This window comes from Prunus dulcis, chromosome 7 (genome assembly GCF_902201215.1).
Source record: "Prunus dulcis chromosome 7, ALMONDv2, whole genome shotgun sequence".
In the NCBI taxonomy this organism is placed as follows: Eukaryota; Viridiplantae; Streptophyta; class Magnoliopsida; order Rosales; family Rosaceae; genus Prunus; species Prunus dulcis.
This window is the reverse complement of record NC_047656.1, coordinates 580,750-596,652: the sequence shown is the minus strand read 5'-3', so window position 1 is coordinate 596,652 and position 15,903 is coordinate 580,750. Positions and strand designations below refer to the sequence as shown.

Below are 15,903 nucleotides of genomic sequence, written 5' to 3'. Positions count from 1 at the left end.
GCGTAGGTTGAACAGGTGATCGGGTTGTTTCTTGATCGTCCGGTAGCAAGTGTACTCCTTTGTGAAGACAAAAGCTAGTTCCTTGAAGCAACTGATCAACCTAGATGGCAGGGTATGGAACCAATCATGAGCTACTGCTCATAAGTTCATGACACTTTTGAGGTGCATCAAATGGCTCTTGGGATTGGAATTCCCTTTAAAATGCGTGAAAGAAGAAGTTGAGAATCACTTTGGTGGAGCCGCCTGCTCGATCTCAGCGGTGAATGGTGAGGAGTTCACTTTGTCCACCACCTTGCACAGAGCATCTTCGAAATCTCCTCCAATCTTCAAGTCTCGAAGTCGGCCATTCACGAGCTCTCGACATCCTCTGCCCGTATGGCTTGTGATTCATGTAGTGCCTCCCATGATGGGGCGTTGCTTGTCTACCTCCTTGTTGTCTCTATGGAGCATATCTCTGTGGCTATCTTGCCTGCATGACATATTGGTAGATTGCGCTTGTGAGGGATCCTATGTGGCTTGTCGCAGTGAGATGGCTTTTTCGAAGCGAGCAGGTGAGCGTTTTTCTTCCCGCATTTCATAAGGATAATTGAGCGGTTGATCTCATCGGGAGCTTAATCTCGCATGAATGCTTCCATGCAGGCCCAAGTGGGCATGAACATCAGATCGTGGGCCCAACCTCTCGTGCACATTGGTATTTGGACCTAATCTCGATCGGAGACTCGATCTACTTTGAGCAGGGCTCGCAGATGCATGTGACATACTAGCGTGCTAAGAAGTACGCTTTAATCCTTCTCTTTGCCTCCTGCTCGACCTGCCTGGGACCTCTTGAACTGCCTGCCTGCGCACTCTTCCATCATTCTCTCTTCACCATGGGATCCAAGGCCAAGGTCTTGGACCAAATTGATCTGTCTGAGGAGCTGTTCAACCAAGTTGTTTTGGTCATCTACTCTTTGAGCGAGCTGGTTTACTATAAGCCTGAGGTATACTTGAATGCTTGGATACGGAAGAGAGACTTGTGCGGAGCCTAATTACACGAGGACTAGGGTTTCGTTGGAGGTGTAGGTAGCAATCGTGAAGCGCGGCAGTAAATGAAGGAACAAATGGAGTTGTTCCAAGATCATGCCATAATAGGCGGCCGCGCCAAGATAGCCGCAAGTGGTGGCTGCACCGTGAACCGCAGCTTCGTCGTGGTGATGAGCCTCAGATTCCCCCGCAAGACCAAGTAGCCACAAGGATGTGGCAGCCACGGGGCCGTGAGGTGGAGCCATGATCTTGGTCGAGGGACTGCGAGACGTATGGCTTTGGCTCATCGCAGATTGTGTCGTCGTGGCGGCCTTGCTTCGAGTATGCATGCGTCCAACCATGGTTGTTTGGAAGGCTTTGGTTGAGTGATGAATATGAGGAAATATATTCTTTTGATTCAAGAGCACGCATTGAGTATAACTCATGCTCTCAATGAAAGCACCAAAATGTTTGAGCAAAATTCTGCACGGGGGAATATTCGCATGTAGATTCTTTGACCTTCGAACTTTCTTCTCTTTCTTCTCCCTCGATCTCTGTGAAAAAAAGTTGGAGTAAATAGACCACACACGGGGAGGAGTTGGCCAAAGGCGTTCCGATGCCTAAGTTAGTTCGATTAGACCTTGAAAAAGATACGACAAAAGCTAAAGTGGTTGGAGTTTTCTCTGTGGTACGAGAAAACCGGGTGACCGGAGCCATGAGAGAGAGAGAGAGAGAGAGAGAGAGAGAGAGAGAGAGAGAGAGAGAGAGTTTCAAATAGGGATTTAGGATTTAGAATGTGTGATGTAACCATATATTAATAGTGCTCCTTATCAGTTAGGGTTTGAAGAATAATTCTTATTTAATTAGGATTATTCTTACCCAAAAAAAGGAGATTAAAATTAATCAAGGAGATTCGGTGGAAATTTCATCCTTATGGAGATATTCATATCTTAAATCAATTATAATTCCCCTAATTAAATAGAATTTAATTAAGATAATTAATTGACTTAAGGATTTATAATGGCAGAAATTGCGGGTAAAAGTATATGAGGGGTATCTATAATAATTATATTGATTTACAACAAAATTTACTATTTTATCTTTCATATTAGATGATTAATTAATTTTGTTCATATAATACCAGTTTAATATATCTATCACGTAAAAATCGGATTTTCCAGTAGTCCATAATCATACCGTCAAGTTTGAGTTAATTTGAAGGGAAAAACGAATTTGCACCTAATTCACTCCAATTTGATGAAATTTAACGGAAAGGATCAAGAATGTACCAATCGAATTGGCAAAATAAAAGTAATTAAAAAAAAAAACAAGAAACACTGATAATAAAACCATACTAATAACCACTGATTTAATCGATAATAACACATGGGTTTTCCTAATCCCAATCTAAATCTAATGTTTGTTTTTTCGTTTTTCGGCCATCTGGGTAAATTCATAAACTAACAAGAAGAAAAAAGAACAGAGAATTTCACCCAAAAAAAAGAAAAAGAAAATACAAAGATGGAGATCCATTCAATCAATCGGAGTGTGAATTGCTGGCGTAGGCAGAGAGATCGTCGGAAGAATCATGGGAAGAATCTTCATCGTCATCATCGTCTTCGGAAGAGGATGAGGAGGAAAGATAAGGGAGGCATATGAAGGCGACCAAACGACGTCGTAGCTGGTGGAAAGGGAAGCAGAAGAGGAGGTGCAGCACTTGGTGGCTACTCAATCTTTCAGGGTTGCAGGCTATGTATTGGCATATATTTGCTGATATATTTGCTACTCTCACCACCACATTGCTGTTCAACACCATCTCAGGCAGCCGCTCCTCTCTCTCTCTCTCTCTCTCTCTCTCTCTCTCTCTCTCTCTCTCTTGTTTGTTTCACGCTTTTGATATTCACCACCAAAACTAAAACGTATATATAGTTTTTGTAGCATTGTATTTCTAATAAATAAATAAAAATATATTGGTTGATAAAAATACTAACAAAATTAATGCTTTTCATTAAATTAAAATAATTTTCATAAACGCAAATTAGTTTGTTTCTTTTTATTTTCCCTGGTTTGTATCATTTTTACTTTCTTTTTTTCCCTTCATGTGGAGCGTTTCTGATGTGTCGGTGCAAATAGCACCTTTGGCTGGTGTTTGGAACAAAATTGACTATGGGCCAATTCTATGGCTCTGAAAAAAATATATGTTATTTTGGGCGTGAAACTTTGTTCTCAAAAGAAAAGGATTTGATTGGGCAGTTTTTATTAAGGTTTTTGCCACGAATAATCCCTGAATTTTTCTCAAGTTCTCATTTGAGTCCTTACGCTTTCAATTCAATCAATGTGGTAATTAGTCTTTTGGTCCAGATTGCATTCCACCAAAATCTTTAAAGGGATATTTTCTTCAATATACAACCTATTCACCTTGGCAGAAAGTAATACTCAAGTATTTTGCTCAACAATGCTATATGCTCTCTTTGACGGACCCCAAATGCAAAACGTAGTTCGAGAGAATATGGTCTAACTGAGTAAAAACATGAGCTTTAAGACTAAAATGAGCTATATTGAGATGACAATGTCCTTAAAATTGGTTACTAAAGACACATGGCCGGTTTTATTGAAAATTTTGTCGGAATGCGATAACGTGAACAAAATTGATGTGTAGACAAAAAAATTAAAGACAACATTAATTGATTTGAGAGTTTAAAGAATAAAACGAGGAGTTTTAAAAAGTTCATAGACCACTAGTGATACAAACCAGTTGTGCATCTTCTTTCAGTTTTTAAATTCCTTTTGATTTTTCAGTAAAGTTGTTCCCACTTCAGGTCCCCCTGCTGTAATTTTTTCTTCTTCCAAACATTATTTCATAACATCAAATTAACGTGCCTTTTCCAAGTCCTGCTACAAAGGTTTTTGAATTAATCGAAACAAAATTTGAGTGGTTTGCTACTGTCTCATTTGCTTCAAGGTAATTTTGGTTACAATTCTTTTTCAAGTGATGAAACCATTGTGGTCTACAGCCGTTACCAATTGTAGTCAAATCTCCAATTTTCACCAATTTGAGTCACTTCTCATTCATTCCACTGCTTACAAGTTACAACCTTCGGTTTTGATTTAGTAAAAGAGTAGCCTTGTTTTGAAGGTTAACCAGGCTCACACTGGGATTATGAAAAGTATCTAAACCACAGCAGGAACTACTTGCTCCTTTTTAATGATTTGAAACTGAACAATTTTCTCTTTAAAGAAGAACAAATTATAAGAACTAGCCACATAATGTTCTGCTAATTCGAAACAGTGGAACTCCCAATTTCTCACCCTATTATACCTGTAAACAAAAGATATTAACCAAAAATATGTACTCGCAATTACTACCTACTAACCCACCAAACGATTGCCAGGTGGTCTTAGAGCAGGGTTGATCCAACTAATCGGATTGACAGAGATCCAGGGCTAAGTGAAGAAAGGTAAATCACTCAACTTGAAGAAATCCTTTCTCCTCTAAGTAGGACACTACTTGGCCTGCCAAGGCAGCAGGCTTGGGGCAAACTCCGTCTTTCTGTTCTATTTCTATCTGACAAAATAAAGGTAAACTTTTCAGTTCGATTGGCATAAGTAACGTCTCAGAATTAAACAATGTCAAGTAGCAGATCCATGCTGACATGACCATTAGTTTTTATACTCCACCAAATACATACCTCACAGTTCAATGGTCGTTCATATGGATCATCTATTCCGGTAAAACCTGCCATCAGAAAAAATAATTACTTGAAAATTGGCTGAAAGAAACCAAAGACATAAGACGAAGGTGTTAATCAGAAAGATTTGTCTGCATGTACGTGCACTAATGCTCATTTAACTAATGAAGATTGATGAATGTAATACAGTTCTGGCATCAAACAGGTTAGGGAGTAAAAGAAAATGATATTCCATGCTCTGTGTTGGACATTTGGAGGGCCAAAGAAAAACAAAGCACAGTAATATAAGTATCAGAAGCCAGAACTCACTCTAACCTTCCCGGACCACCCATTTGAGTATTATAATGTTACCTTTGCACTCACATATGCGTAGTACAGGAAACTAATAAATGAGTTGCCCTCCTTGTAAGGAACCAAATAAAATGGTATTTCTTCTATATGAATTTTGAACTTAGTGATTTCCATGCGATAACATATACTGTCGTCTTTTGATACAAACCATATTAATATCGGGCTTCTATATTTGTTTTTATTTATATTTATTTCCTTTTAAAAATGGGACATAGAACAGTCCATGGACAATTCAAAAGCACACCTTTAATCTTTCCAGCACGTGCAAGCTTGTAAAGGCCTTTTGCATCTCTTGACTCACATAGTTCTAGGGGCATGTTCATGAAAACCTGTTGACATGGATAAAATAAAATAAATCTTCATGGTTTAAAATAGGTGGACCTGTTATACCAGATTATAAGAATAAGAGCCATATGAAGGAGTCTTGCCTCAATAAAACTTGCATCTGGTAACATTGCACGGCAAGCATCACGATCTTTCCTATAAGGAGATATCAGACTAGCAATACAGATCAATCCAGCATCCGAGAACAGTTTTGCTACCTCCCCTACATGAAAAACTTAATAGCTTACTTGCGTCGTTATTAAAAGAGATAAAATAGATGCCATATTCAAATCTGACACACTATATTTAACTTTAATAACTGAAAATCCAGAATACAGTCATTGTAGCATCGAATAATCTTTAAGAAATAATTAAAAGATTTAAAATTCCAATCCTAGCTATGCTTGTTCAAATTTGGGGGTTCATCAACAACTATTTAGCACTAAATGTAAATGACAGCAATTCTTTTATTGGGAACGAAACAATATAAATGATAACAATTAAACAGGAAGATCACACGTCCATCATTTGGATGAGCTATAAACCTGCCTTTAATGATGCACACACTTAGTGCCCTCATGCATCCTACACACACCCAATTGTGCATGCACAACACGGGCACTGAAATCCTGATTCAAAAAGTTAAGCATGCCAGAATAGGTTTGGCCATACCAAAACTACATTAAATTAAATTAAATAAACATGCTCAGTGTGGGCTATATTCAATATCAGCTTACATGTCTTATGTGTTATCCAAGATTAATTTAATTTACGTTCCCTTATCAGAATTCTTTGTTGTCAAGAAAAACATACCAACTCTGCGTATATTTTCAGCCCTGTCTTCTGCTTTGAAACCAAGATCCTTGTTCAGACCATGCCGAAGGTTGTCTCCATCAAGGATGTATGACAGCTTTCCCTTGGAGTGCAGTTCTCTACTTAGTGAGCATGCCAGTGTACTTTTCCCTGATTCCAGAAAAGAGTTGAAGAAGGCATTTAGTAAATGCATAGACTGGAGTGAAAATGAAAGAAATTAAAGTTCTTGTGATTTTCCTCTTGTGTGTGAAGTGTTAGTTGACTTAGATTTAGTCCAGAAGCCTTGGTGTGATGTGAAAGGCTGGTGTGTTCTGAGGCTTCTTCCAATCTTTCTCTAGGAAGTGTCCAAGACATAATTGGCGTGATCGTAAAGTTTGAAATGAGTTCGGATCTCTCCTCTCTTCCTTTCCCTTACTCTGCCATACATTCATGACTCCCTCTTCTTTCATCTCTCTCCCCTCTCTTTGATTTTCTTCTTTTGGGCAGAAAATGATAAACAAAAACATTATTAAACTGGGCATTAGAATTTTAATAATTAAAAACATTTCTGAATATAATGAAAGTTAGAAATGCAGATATCAACCAATGGCTGGACCAGTGACCTACTTGGGGGTTCACATCCAATTGAAGCATGCAACTCTTTTTGGCCCATATACTCACTACAGATCAAAAAGCCATCAGAACTTCTCCCTGCCTTGACAACATTCCATTAGTCCTCCTTTTGCAGCTCCTTAAGCTACAAAACTGCGCTTCTTTTTGTGGATTTGGACGTTCAGTCATTTGCCTCCATTGTACATTGCCGAACCATCTCTAACAACTTTCTCTCATTACCTCCACCTTCTCGAGAAGGCATATTAAATTTCTTATTCAGTCTGATGATCTTCACTGGCTGGTCATTCCTTCAGCAACATGATTATAGATATGCTCATTCTATATACTTGCAGTTCGATGTTCAATTACCATAAAGCATATTGGTCTACTAGCTACATAGTTCCAATTTGTCCAGATTTTGAACTACACCTAAATCACCACTTTCCACTTCATATGCACTACAATAAGCAATGCCCACTACACACACTGCTTATGGATTGATCAATCCAAAAATAACCAACAGTATGTTTTCTCTGGTACCTTATGCACTCCACACCTTACTTTCAACAAAAAGAATACTCTAACTATCAGAACCTTATTTATTAAAGAGCACGAACACATGCTCCCAAACGATGAAGAACATTAGCAGAATATTGTTTTTCTGACCATTCACGCTACTCTAAAAGGGATACTCTGACTTTCAGAGCCACAGAGTTGCCTCGTTAAGGAATAATGCCTCACATTTAAATTCTAAAGGTCCTTCTAGAGACATGATAAAACTGGGAAGATTTATCAATCCATTCACGCTATTGCAATACGATGTAAGCAATTCCATCTTATCACCGTAGTCTAGTACCAGTGACTAACCAATGGAAATTATAAATATCCAATGACAAATAGATTTAGGACATCAAGAGGTGTTAATCCTTTCCACCATAGGAGCTAAGGAGGGAGGTTTAAATATGATCTAAACACATGTTAAGTCCACACACTTGCAATTAACCACGCTGAGAACTTTACAATCATACCAAATAATGGTACAGATATCATATTAGCAAATTGCCATGACAGGCCAAAAACAAAATCCAGTCCCTTAACAGTGTTGTTGTACAAATGTCTGACGAAAATCATTAATGACAACAAAAAACCACAAAATAAAAAGATCATGTAGAAAGAAACGTAAGCTAATGAAAAGAAAGATTTATTCTCATGTGCAGCTGTATTTGGTTCCATAAAAGGAAAAAAAAAAAAAAAAAGATATGCAAGTCAGTTAAAAAAGAACCTGATCCACTGAGACCCGTAATCCATACAACACATCCCTTTTGGTTGAGTAGTTTCTGCCTTTCAACCTTCCCAACAGGACATTCTTGCCAAAATATATTTGTTGAAGTGTTCAGAGTAGACATCAGATAATATTTTTCTGTTTCATTAAAACAATAAAATCATTGAAGGGAAACCAGAAATGTACTCAACACATTCAATATTTACAATGAGCAAAAAACAAAATCTTACTAACAAACACTTGTTTAAGTTACAATTTAACGTTTTAAAAAAATAAAGGTTCTTCTAGATTTTGGATGAAGTAATGGTGATAAGTTCAGCTAATTGCAAAACAAAGTTGATGCAAGGAACACCAATTGTGTCATAGTTGATTGTTGGGTTCTTGCTTGCTTCATGGTAAATTTTATTTTAAACAAAAGTCATAGTTGATTGTTGGGTTCTTGCTTGCTTCATGGTAAATTTTATTTTAAACAAAAGTTACTAATAGCCTTGTAAGAATACAAAGTTGTTGACGAGTAGTCCACTACATTCGACAGAAAAGACATAATTTCCTATTAAAAAAACCCAACCAACGTAAATACAAAACCATGATGGAGCCTATTCAAATGCGGTCCTCCAAGCTGCAACAACAAAGAAAGAGATATATCCTGAAACTCAGGCAAAAACCGAAGCCAAATGAAGTCTGAAATCTTACAGTAGGACAAAGACTTTCCTCCGAGTCTCCTATATAAATTCATAAAAGCGTTTTGATTGCTCTATAGTGATGATGATCAACCTTTATTACTACTTTTTGCTTGTTAGACTTGGGAGTTACCGCTAACAGTGATAGATATCACAATGTAATCCAAACTCCTCACTCCAGGGCCCCCCAATATGCAAATTTTCAAAAATTTCATTTGAACAAGAAAATGACCAAACAATCAAATATTTCAAGAGCAACTGATTGTCTGTGAAAAAACCAATGTACCATTAACCAAAATCCATATTGAACAGCAAAAAACAACAACAATAACAACAAAAGATCACGATCATAAGACCTTAACAGACAGAACCTACATTACAACCATATTACAACTATAAATTCAGCAAGACCCATCTATTAAACGAAGAAGCAGATAAAGATATATTGAAAGAGATGCACAATACCTGACGAGTGTTTGCTTATTTGCCCGAGAGAAGAACAAGATGGCCGAGGCTTGGGAGGGCCAAACCAAAAGCTGGAAGTGTTATACTAGAGAAGAGAGAGGAGGGCAAAGCCAAAAATAGAAGAAGCGAGGAGAAGAAGAAGGGCATGGAAATGGAAATGGCCACCCATGTCCCTGTTTTCAAGGCATCTTGTTTGGTTTTTGCCTTTTTGGTTCTTTTTGGGGCTCGGAATGAATCTGGACGCATCCTCCTCTTCCATAGCTAAATTTGCTACGACGTAGAAATCACTCACTCCCTCACTAATTTCCTGTTACCACGTGCGATGCGACCGTTTGGCATTTGTAGTAGTCAGTCAATGCTCCCACGAATAGTCGTCGGATGAAAGTGCCTTGCCTTCACTGACGTGGTATTATCGTGGCGTTGGATCACTGGACAATTGGGTGAGTCAGTCGTCCACTTAGGCGATGTTGTTTTGTCAAGATGGTGACGTAGATTTTTCTATGAAATTTCCGTCTCATTACGTTTTTTAAAATTATTTTTGTAATGAGAAGAGCTAATTTACAATTTTTAACATTGGAGAATGTCTCTCTCAAAAAAAAAGGCAAAAAAAAGAGAAGAGATTCGAGATTGCGTCTTAAAAAATAAGAATAATAAATATAAATATAGTAATAATATTGGGTCGGAACACTGTCTTAACTAATTATTTATATAAGTCTAATAATAAATTGGCATATTATTCTTGAAAAAGAACGATTTAAACTAAGGGGTTTGGGTCATCTAATAATAACATTTTCATTAATTAGATGACTATTAAGGATGTCTTCATTATAGCCTCTTATTATAGCCTCACACAAAACAAACATCCATAATCAGGTTAAGGTCATTGAAACATTAGGCATATTGAATTATATTTGTATTGGCCTTTGCCTTTCCAATAAGCAATTCTTTAGTGCAATAACTTCATAAACTTATACAATCATTTTGTTAAATATCAAAATTAAAATTATATATATAATTTGTTCAACATTTACACCTTAATAGCACATATTTTTCCTTTCATTCTTGTAAGGGAGAAGGCAGATATTAATCTTTTTATGGTCAATAAACGACTTTATTGAAAAGCCAAGGGCATGAAAACCACTAGTGTCCATTATATCATCTAAACGGTGATAACTTTAGAGAAGAAGAAAAACTTTCCAAGACAAATAATGTAAGCCAAAATACAATATCAAACTGGTGGTGCAGGTAAGCCATCCCTTAATAGAACACCAAACAAAGAGGGAGGAGGTCTAATGTTGCACCCTCGCAAAGGCCAAAGCTGCAGCATAATGGGCTGCTTCATTTGCTTTCCTAACAATCCAACTCCATCAAATTGTCTCGAAGAAAGAAACATACTTCCATATTTCCCTAAGAATTGGATATTCCTCCATATACCGTTAAGCTGCTTCTTAGAAACACGCTCAAGAACACACTTAGTATCGCTTTCAATAATAATCCATCTATCTCCCATGGCTCTGGCCATCTTCACCCCAACAAGAATCGCCTCCACTTCAGCCTCCTGTGGCGAAGATATTGACATAGTGAGTGTTTCCCCTCTCATGAACACCCCTATGTCATCACAAGCCACAACTCCCACCCCTATCTCATGAACACCCCTATGCTTCCTTGCAGCACCAAAGTAGTCCTAGGAATGTTATCTCGGAAGATAGCACTGCATCTCTCCTTCCAAATCTCCCAGCAGATAATAACAACAAAGCACAATATATCAATGCCAGAACTATTCCTAGACAGTAGAGATCAGATATCAAATAGCCAGAAATCAAATGTGGTAAAGCTATGGGCCGGAGGCTTGTAATTCAAAGGGGACTAGAACCAAATGCATTCCACCCACAGACAGAACAAAAATGACAAGTGGGCGGGGCACTTAGGATTTGTCTATGATTCGAAGATTGGCCTTCACACGGATAACATTAGCCACCACTCTCTAAAGGAATTTCCTAATTTTCTGGACCATTGCCAAATTCCATATTGTATCCTAAACTCTTCTTTCCACTTAATGAAAGGAGTATTTAGGCACCGAGAGAGAAGTTGATCGTTTAGAAAAAGCCGAGTGGTACCCACTCTTGACTGAGTAGTAGCCTCCTTTTTCCTAAGGCCAAATAAATTGGTCCGATTCATCCATGTTACAAAGAGGAATAGCCTTAATGCAATATGCCTCAGCTTCAGATAAAAGGTGCTCAATACTTTGGAGCAACCAAGTATTCCCATCCCGGTCAATAATGGAGCTCACCATCATTGGTATGGGGCCATAAACAATCTGAGATGGGAACATGTGAGATTTATCAAATGGTGGAAGTCAGTTATGATACCATATCTAACGAGAGTCTCAAATGACATCTTTTTAATATTATTTTGGAGATTTTATGATTGAAATTTGGCTCAATAAAGATAATTTCACTTGTTGTTACATCTCATTCTCACCAATTGGATTTATGAATTTTCTGTATTTAATTTGGTGAACTTATTAGGTGAATTTATCTTTTGTAGGAAGTTGGAAAGCTAAAAGATGAGGATATATATTTGTCCAAGTTAAAGCCAAGTGTGAAGAGAATTGCTCGCTGATTTTATTGAAGAATTGATTTTGAGATTATTGTGATTATAAAGAGAAGTAAAGAGGGAGAAGAAAAGACAAACTGTTGAAGCTAAAAAGCCTTTTCATGTCATTCATAGCCATTTAACCCCACTACCTTACCATTATTTCTTTTCCACTAACTCTCCACCATCAACACATGTTTAATCCAATTAATCCTCCACTTAAATCCTTTTTTACCCACCATGAATGTATTAACTTTCCACTCACCTCATTGACTACTATAAATCACCCATCAACTTATTTGGCAAGGACACCACTATGACAGATTTCTTTATCCATTTCATTCAAAATTTAGTTATGTTTTTCTTTGTAATGAGCTGCTAGAACTCTAGCTAAGGCTACATGGAATGTCCTTTGAGTAAGTTTGTGAATTGTTCTTTAATCCAATATACGGTATAAACTGCTAAATTCTTTTATTTTTGGTTGTTCAATATTTTCATATCCTTTTATTTTGATTGATGTTAAGTGCTACTATCTTTTCATGAGTTCAATTATATTTTTCTCATTGTTAAGAATTGACTTAACATGCTTTTAAATTAAAAAAAATTTAGATATTAAGCAATTTCATTTTCTGAACAATCATTAACAAAAGATAACATTGAAAAATTAAATTGGTTTTAATTTCTTTATCTTCCGGTTAAAGTTTCTCAATGATAATTTTAATCGAGTTATAATTTGGATTAAAGAGTATGAAACATATTTTGCTTAAAGAATTGAACCTTGATGCCTTAGCATTTCCATTATTGATATTTCATTTTTAATAAACTCAATCTTTACAACACTAAAATCAAATTACTTTTCCATTTTGCTTGTCAATTTTATTTTGGTATGTTTAATTATTTCTTTATGTGCATACATTTGTCTACCTGCTCCATACCATACTTGAACTTCCAAGATTATTATTAAGTGTGACTACTTGCACTTGGGTAGACGCAACAATATCCGAACAGGGCTCCCATGTCCAATTTACCACTTAGACCCTTCAAAAAAATGTTTCCTACCCTCCAACAAGCTAATCTAGGCCCAAGATTACCTTCCCCTCTCTGAGCCTTTGAAAAATCAAAGTTTGGGAAATATTTCCTTTTGATCACACGAGCCCATAGAGAAATTAGAGTTACACCAAATCACCAGCACTGTGTGGGGGTCTTTTTCTTCCGGCAGCTGCAAATGGGCTGGGCTGCCGTAAAGCAGAAATTACTGGAATTGCCCCCTGTGCCTGAGTTCAAAAATTAAGGCCCAAAAGCACTTCGAAAGGGCAGTAAAGCCTTAGGAAGTGTTCTGGTTATCTTCACCAACGAAAATGATGGCTGCTTATAGGTAATTTATGCTTGCTTACAGATAAAGTTTTAGCTTAGCATGAGGAGATTGTGGCATGGGAGCAAGGTCAGCATGAGTTGAGCACCAAAGAGGAGAATAAGGCTTCCTAGGGAGAAATGGGAGTGTTTAAGATGAGGGAGACAAGGTTTGCAGGATGATCTTGGCTAAAAGGGGCTAAAGGAAGGGCATTACTTCTTCCGGCAGCTTGACAGACTCTGAAAATAGTCTGTTAACAGAGAAGAACGAAGAAGAAGAGTGAATAGGGCTACTGGATTTTTGCTAGTAAGAGAGGAAGCTTGCTCTCTCAGCCTGGGTTGGGTTTTGCTAGGTGGAGGGGACCTCCTTTTATAGCTGCGGGAAACCCTCATTCCCCAAGAAACCCTAATGGTCTCTTCCCCATCTTAGCAAGGTTTTCCTTCCCTTTTCCTTTCCTCTCTTGACTTTTCCTGTTTTAGTGAGATTTTTCTCTATCTATTTGCACAAAATCAGGGATTTTGGAGCTCAAGGCCTCCTTTCCTGCGGCTGCTTCAGTAGAAGATTTCTACTTTCAGCCATCTTTTTTTCCTTGTTTTCTTCATTTTTCCAAAGCTAGGTTTGATAGGAAGGAGTTGGGGTGTGTATGTTGGTTTGAAGAGTGTCTCTCTTCCTGGCAGCTTGCATGTTAACATCCCTTGGTTTCTCTGATGTTTTGTTTTTGGAACTTGATCCATTCCCATGTGTTGTCACTTCCCAGCAGCTCTGTTCAATGATTCTGCAGATTTCTACGTGGCTTCTATCTTTTTTCCAGCAAAGGGCTGAGATTTTTATGGCTTATCTTGGGTTTTTTTGTATGGGCCAAAGTGGTTTCTTAAGCAAGTGGGCTGTTTTATTAATATTGGGCTTTTGGTTGGGCTATTAATTCTTTGATTGGGTTATTTTGGTTGGGTCATTTTGGTTGGGTTATTTTCCCCCTTTTTGCTCACCCATATATTTGGGCCTAAGAAATGGGCTTGGGTTTCGAGGCTCCCAAGCAACCCGGAACCTCCATTTCTCGTCCCATCAATGGGCCTCATGACGACCTATTACCATCCATACCACAACCCACTCAAGCAAGCCCCGGGCATCTTGCGTGGCTTGGGCCCACTTAAACTTGTAGCATGACATGTTGTTTATTTGCTTGGCGTGGCATGTGTATAAGCGCATATGGCGAACTTTCGCGTGCCCAAATTGGGTTTCTTCTCGGTAAGGTATCGCATTGGGCTGAGAATTTATTTGGGCCGAAGCGTGGATTTTTTGGGCCTCAATACACTGCTTGGGAAGGAGTCTGTTGATGCTTGATTTTTGCACCACCAATTCAGAGTGCCTAAACCCTTTCAGCCCAACCTTTCTTAAGGATGGTTCTTTTGGCTTCAAGAACGCACTTATGTAGAACTCTCTTTTCCTTGTATTTTGGGGAGCAACGTTGTGCCATGGGCAATGGATGTTGACTTCCGTAAGGAGAAAACAAGAAAAGGTCACTAGAGGTGGTGGTAGGGCCACCAACCACCCTTTGATGCCTAAATCAGATCTTTCCCAAAAGAATTATTACAAGTAGTATTCTTAAGTCGAGGGAGAGTTCTAGCTACCTTTTTTTTTAAAAAAAAAAAAAAAAATTAATAAAAGTACTGCTTTTTATATTAGGAAGGAGGAGCCCTCTTTTTGTTCTCTTCTGATGTGTGACTATTAAACCTTTGATGACGTAGCATCCTCGGATTGAGGGCTCGATGGGATTATGGCACGTGGTTGTTTCTGCTGTGGGATTAGCACACCTTTTGGGATCAAGTCTGGTGGGCCTTGGTGCCAAGGTTTAGGCCTTCTCAAAGGAGCAAAACATGGTCTTATGCGTGAGGCCTTGGTGCTTGGTCATTTCATGGGCCTTGATGGCCTTGACTTGTCTCAATTGAGCCTGGGTAGTGTTAGGGGAGGCCAATTCTGGATTTTTAGAGGGGGCCAATCACTTCCTCAAGTGAGCTGGGACTAAGTCCACTTTGGGTTCTTAAGGGTGGGCCTCAGAGACACTTCACATACAACATAGAGCATTATTAAAAGTCTCAATATCTCGAAAGCCCAAACCCCTCACTTGTTTCGAAAGACAACGGGCATCCTGTTATAAATCTAGAGAAATTGGAGAGAGAGAATTAGGAAACTGAAGGGAGAGAATTGATATATGGAAAGTAGAGAAACTAATCTCATTATTGAAGGTTTTGTTATCTGTATATTACAATGAGGGATGTGTTCTATTTGTAGGCAAAGCCTTCCAACATGTGGGCTCCATCTTCTATAATTTACAACACTCCCCCTTGGAGACCACAAATGGTATAGAATATGTCTCGTTAAAAACCTTGCCAGTAAAAACCCAGTGGGATAAAAACTGGTCGAAGGGAAAAAGAGTACATAACCATGTGTAACATAAAATTCTGTGTATATTGACACGCGTGCGACACTGCCTCGTTAAAACCTTGCCAGGAAAAACCCAGTGGGATTAAAACCTGGACGAAGGAAAAAGAGTACAGTGTGTCAAGGTCTTTATTGACAGCACGCTCCCCCTGATGCTTGGCAAAATATCTTGAAGTCATACTGTTGATCATCTTTCTGAATATCACAGTTGACACTGCTTCTGTGAGTCAATCTTGAGCGACACTGCCTCGTTAAAACCTTATCAGGAAAAACCCATTGGGATAAAAACCTGATGAAGGAAAAAGAGTACAGTGTATGAAG

General features: G+C 38.2%; 1 protein-coding gene across 3 annotated transcripts; it reads right to left on the bottom strand.

Moving 5' to 3' along the window:
- Positions 1-4,130: 4,130 nt before the first annotated feature.
- LOC117635710 (adenylyl-sulfate kinase 3) lies at positions 4,131-9,486 on the bottom strand. 3 transcript variants are annotated; one of them, XM_034370066.1, is made up of 7 exons: positions 9,198-9,486; positions 8,053-8,190; positions 6,180-6,329; positions 5,471-5,589; positions 5,287-5,371; positions 4,692-4,738; positions 4,131-4,567 (listed from the first exon to the last, which is right to left on the bottom strand). In XM_034370066.1, exons 2-7 carry the CDS (start codon positions 8,174-8,176, stop codon positions 4,466-4,468), a joined length of 627 nt encoding a protein of 208 aa, XP_034225957.1. In that variant the 5' UTR covers positions 8,177-8,190; positions 9,198-9,486; the 3' UTR covers positions 4,131-4,465. The 3 variants fall into 3 exon arrangements, with proteins under 3 accessions (XP_034225957.1, XP_034225958.1, XP_034225959.1); XM_034370067.1 differs by lacking the exon at positions 9,198-9,486 and having other exon boundaries at positions 6,180-6,654; positions 8,053-8,159; XM_034370068.1 differs by lacking the exons at positions 8,053-8,190; positions 9,198-9,486 and adding an exon at positions 6,786-8,000 and having other exon boundaries at positions 6,180-6,654.
- Positions 9,487-15,903: the final 6,417 nt, after the last annotated feature.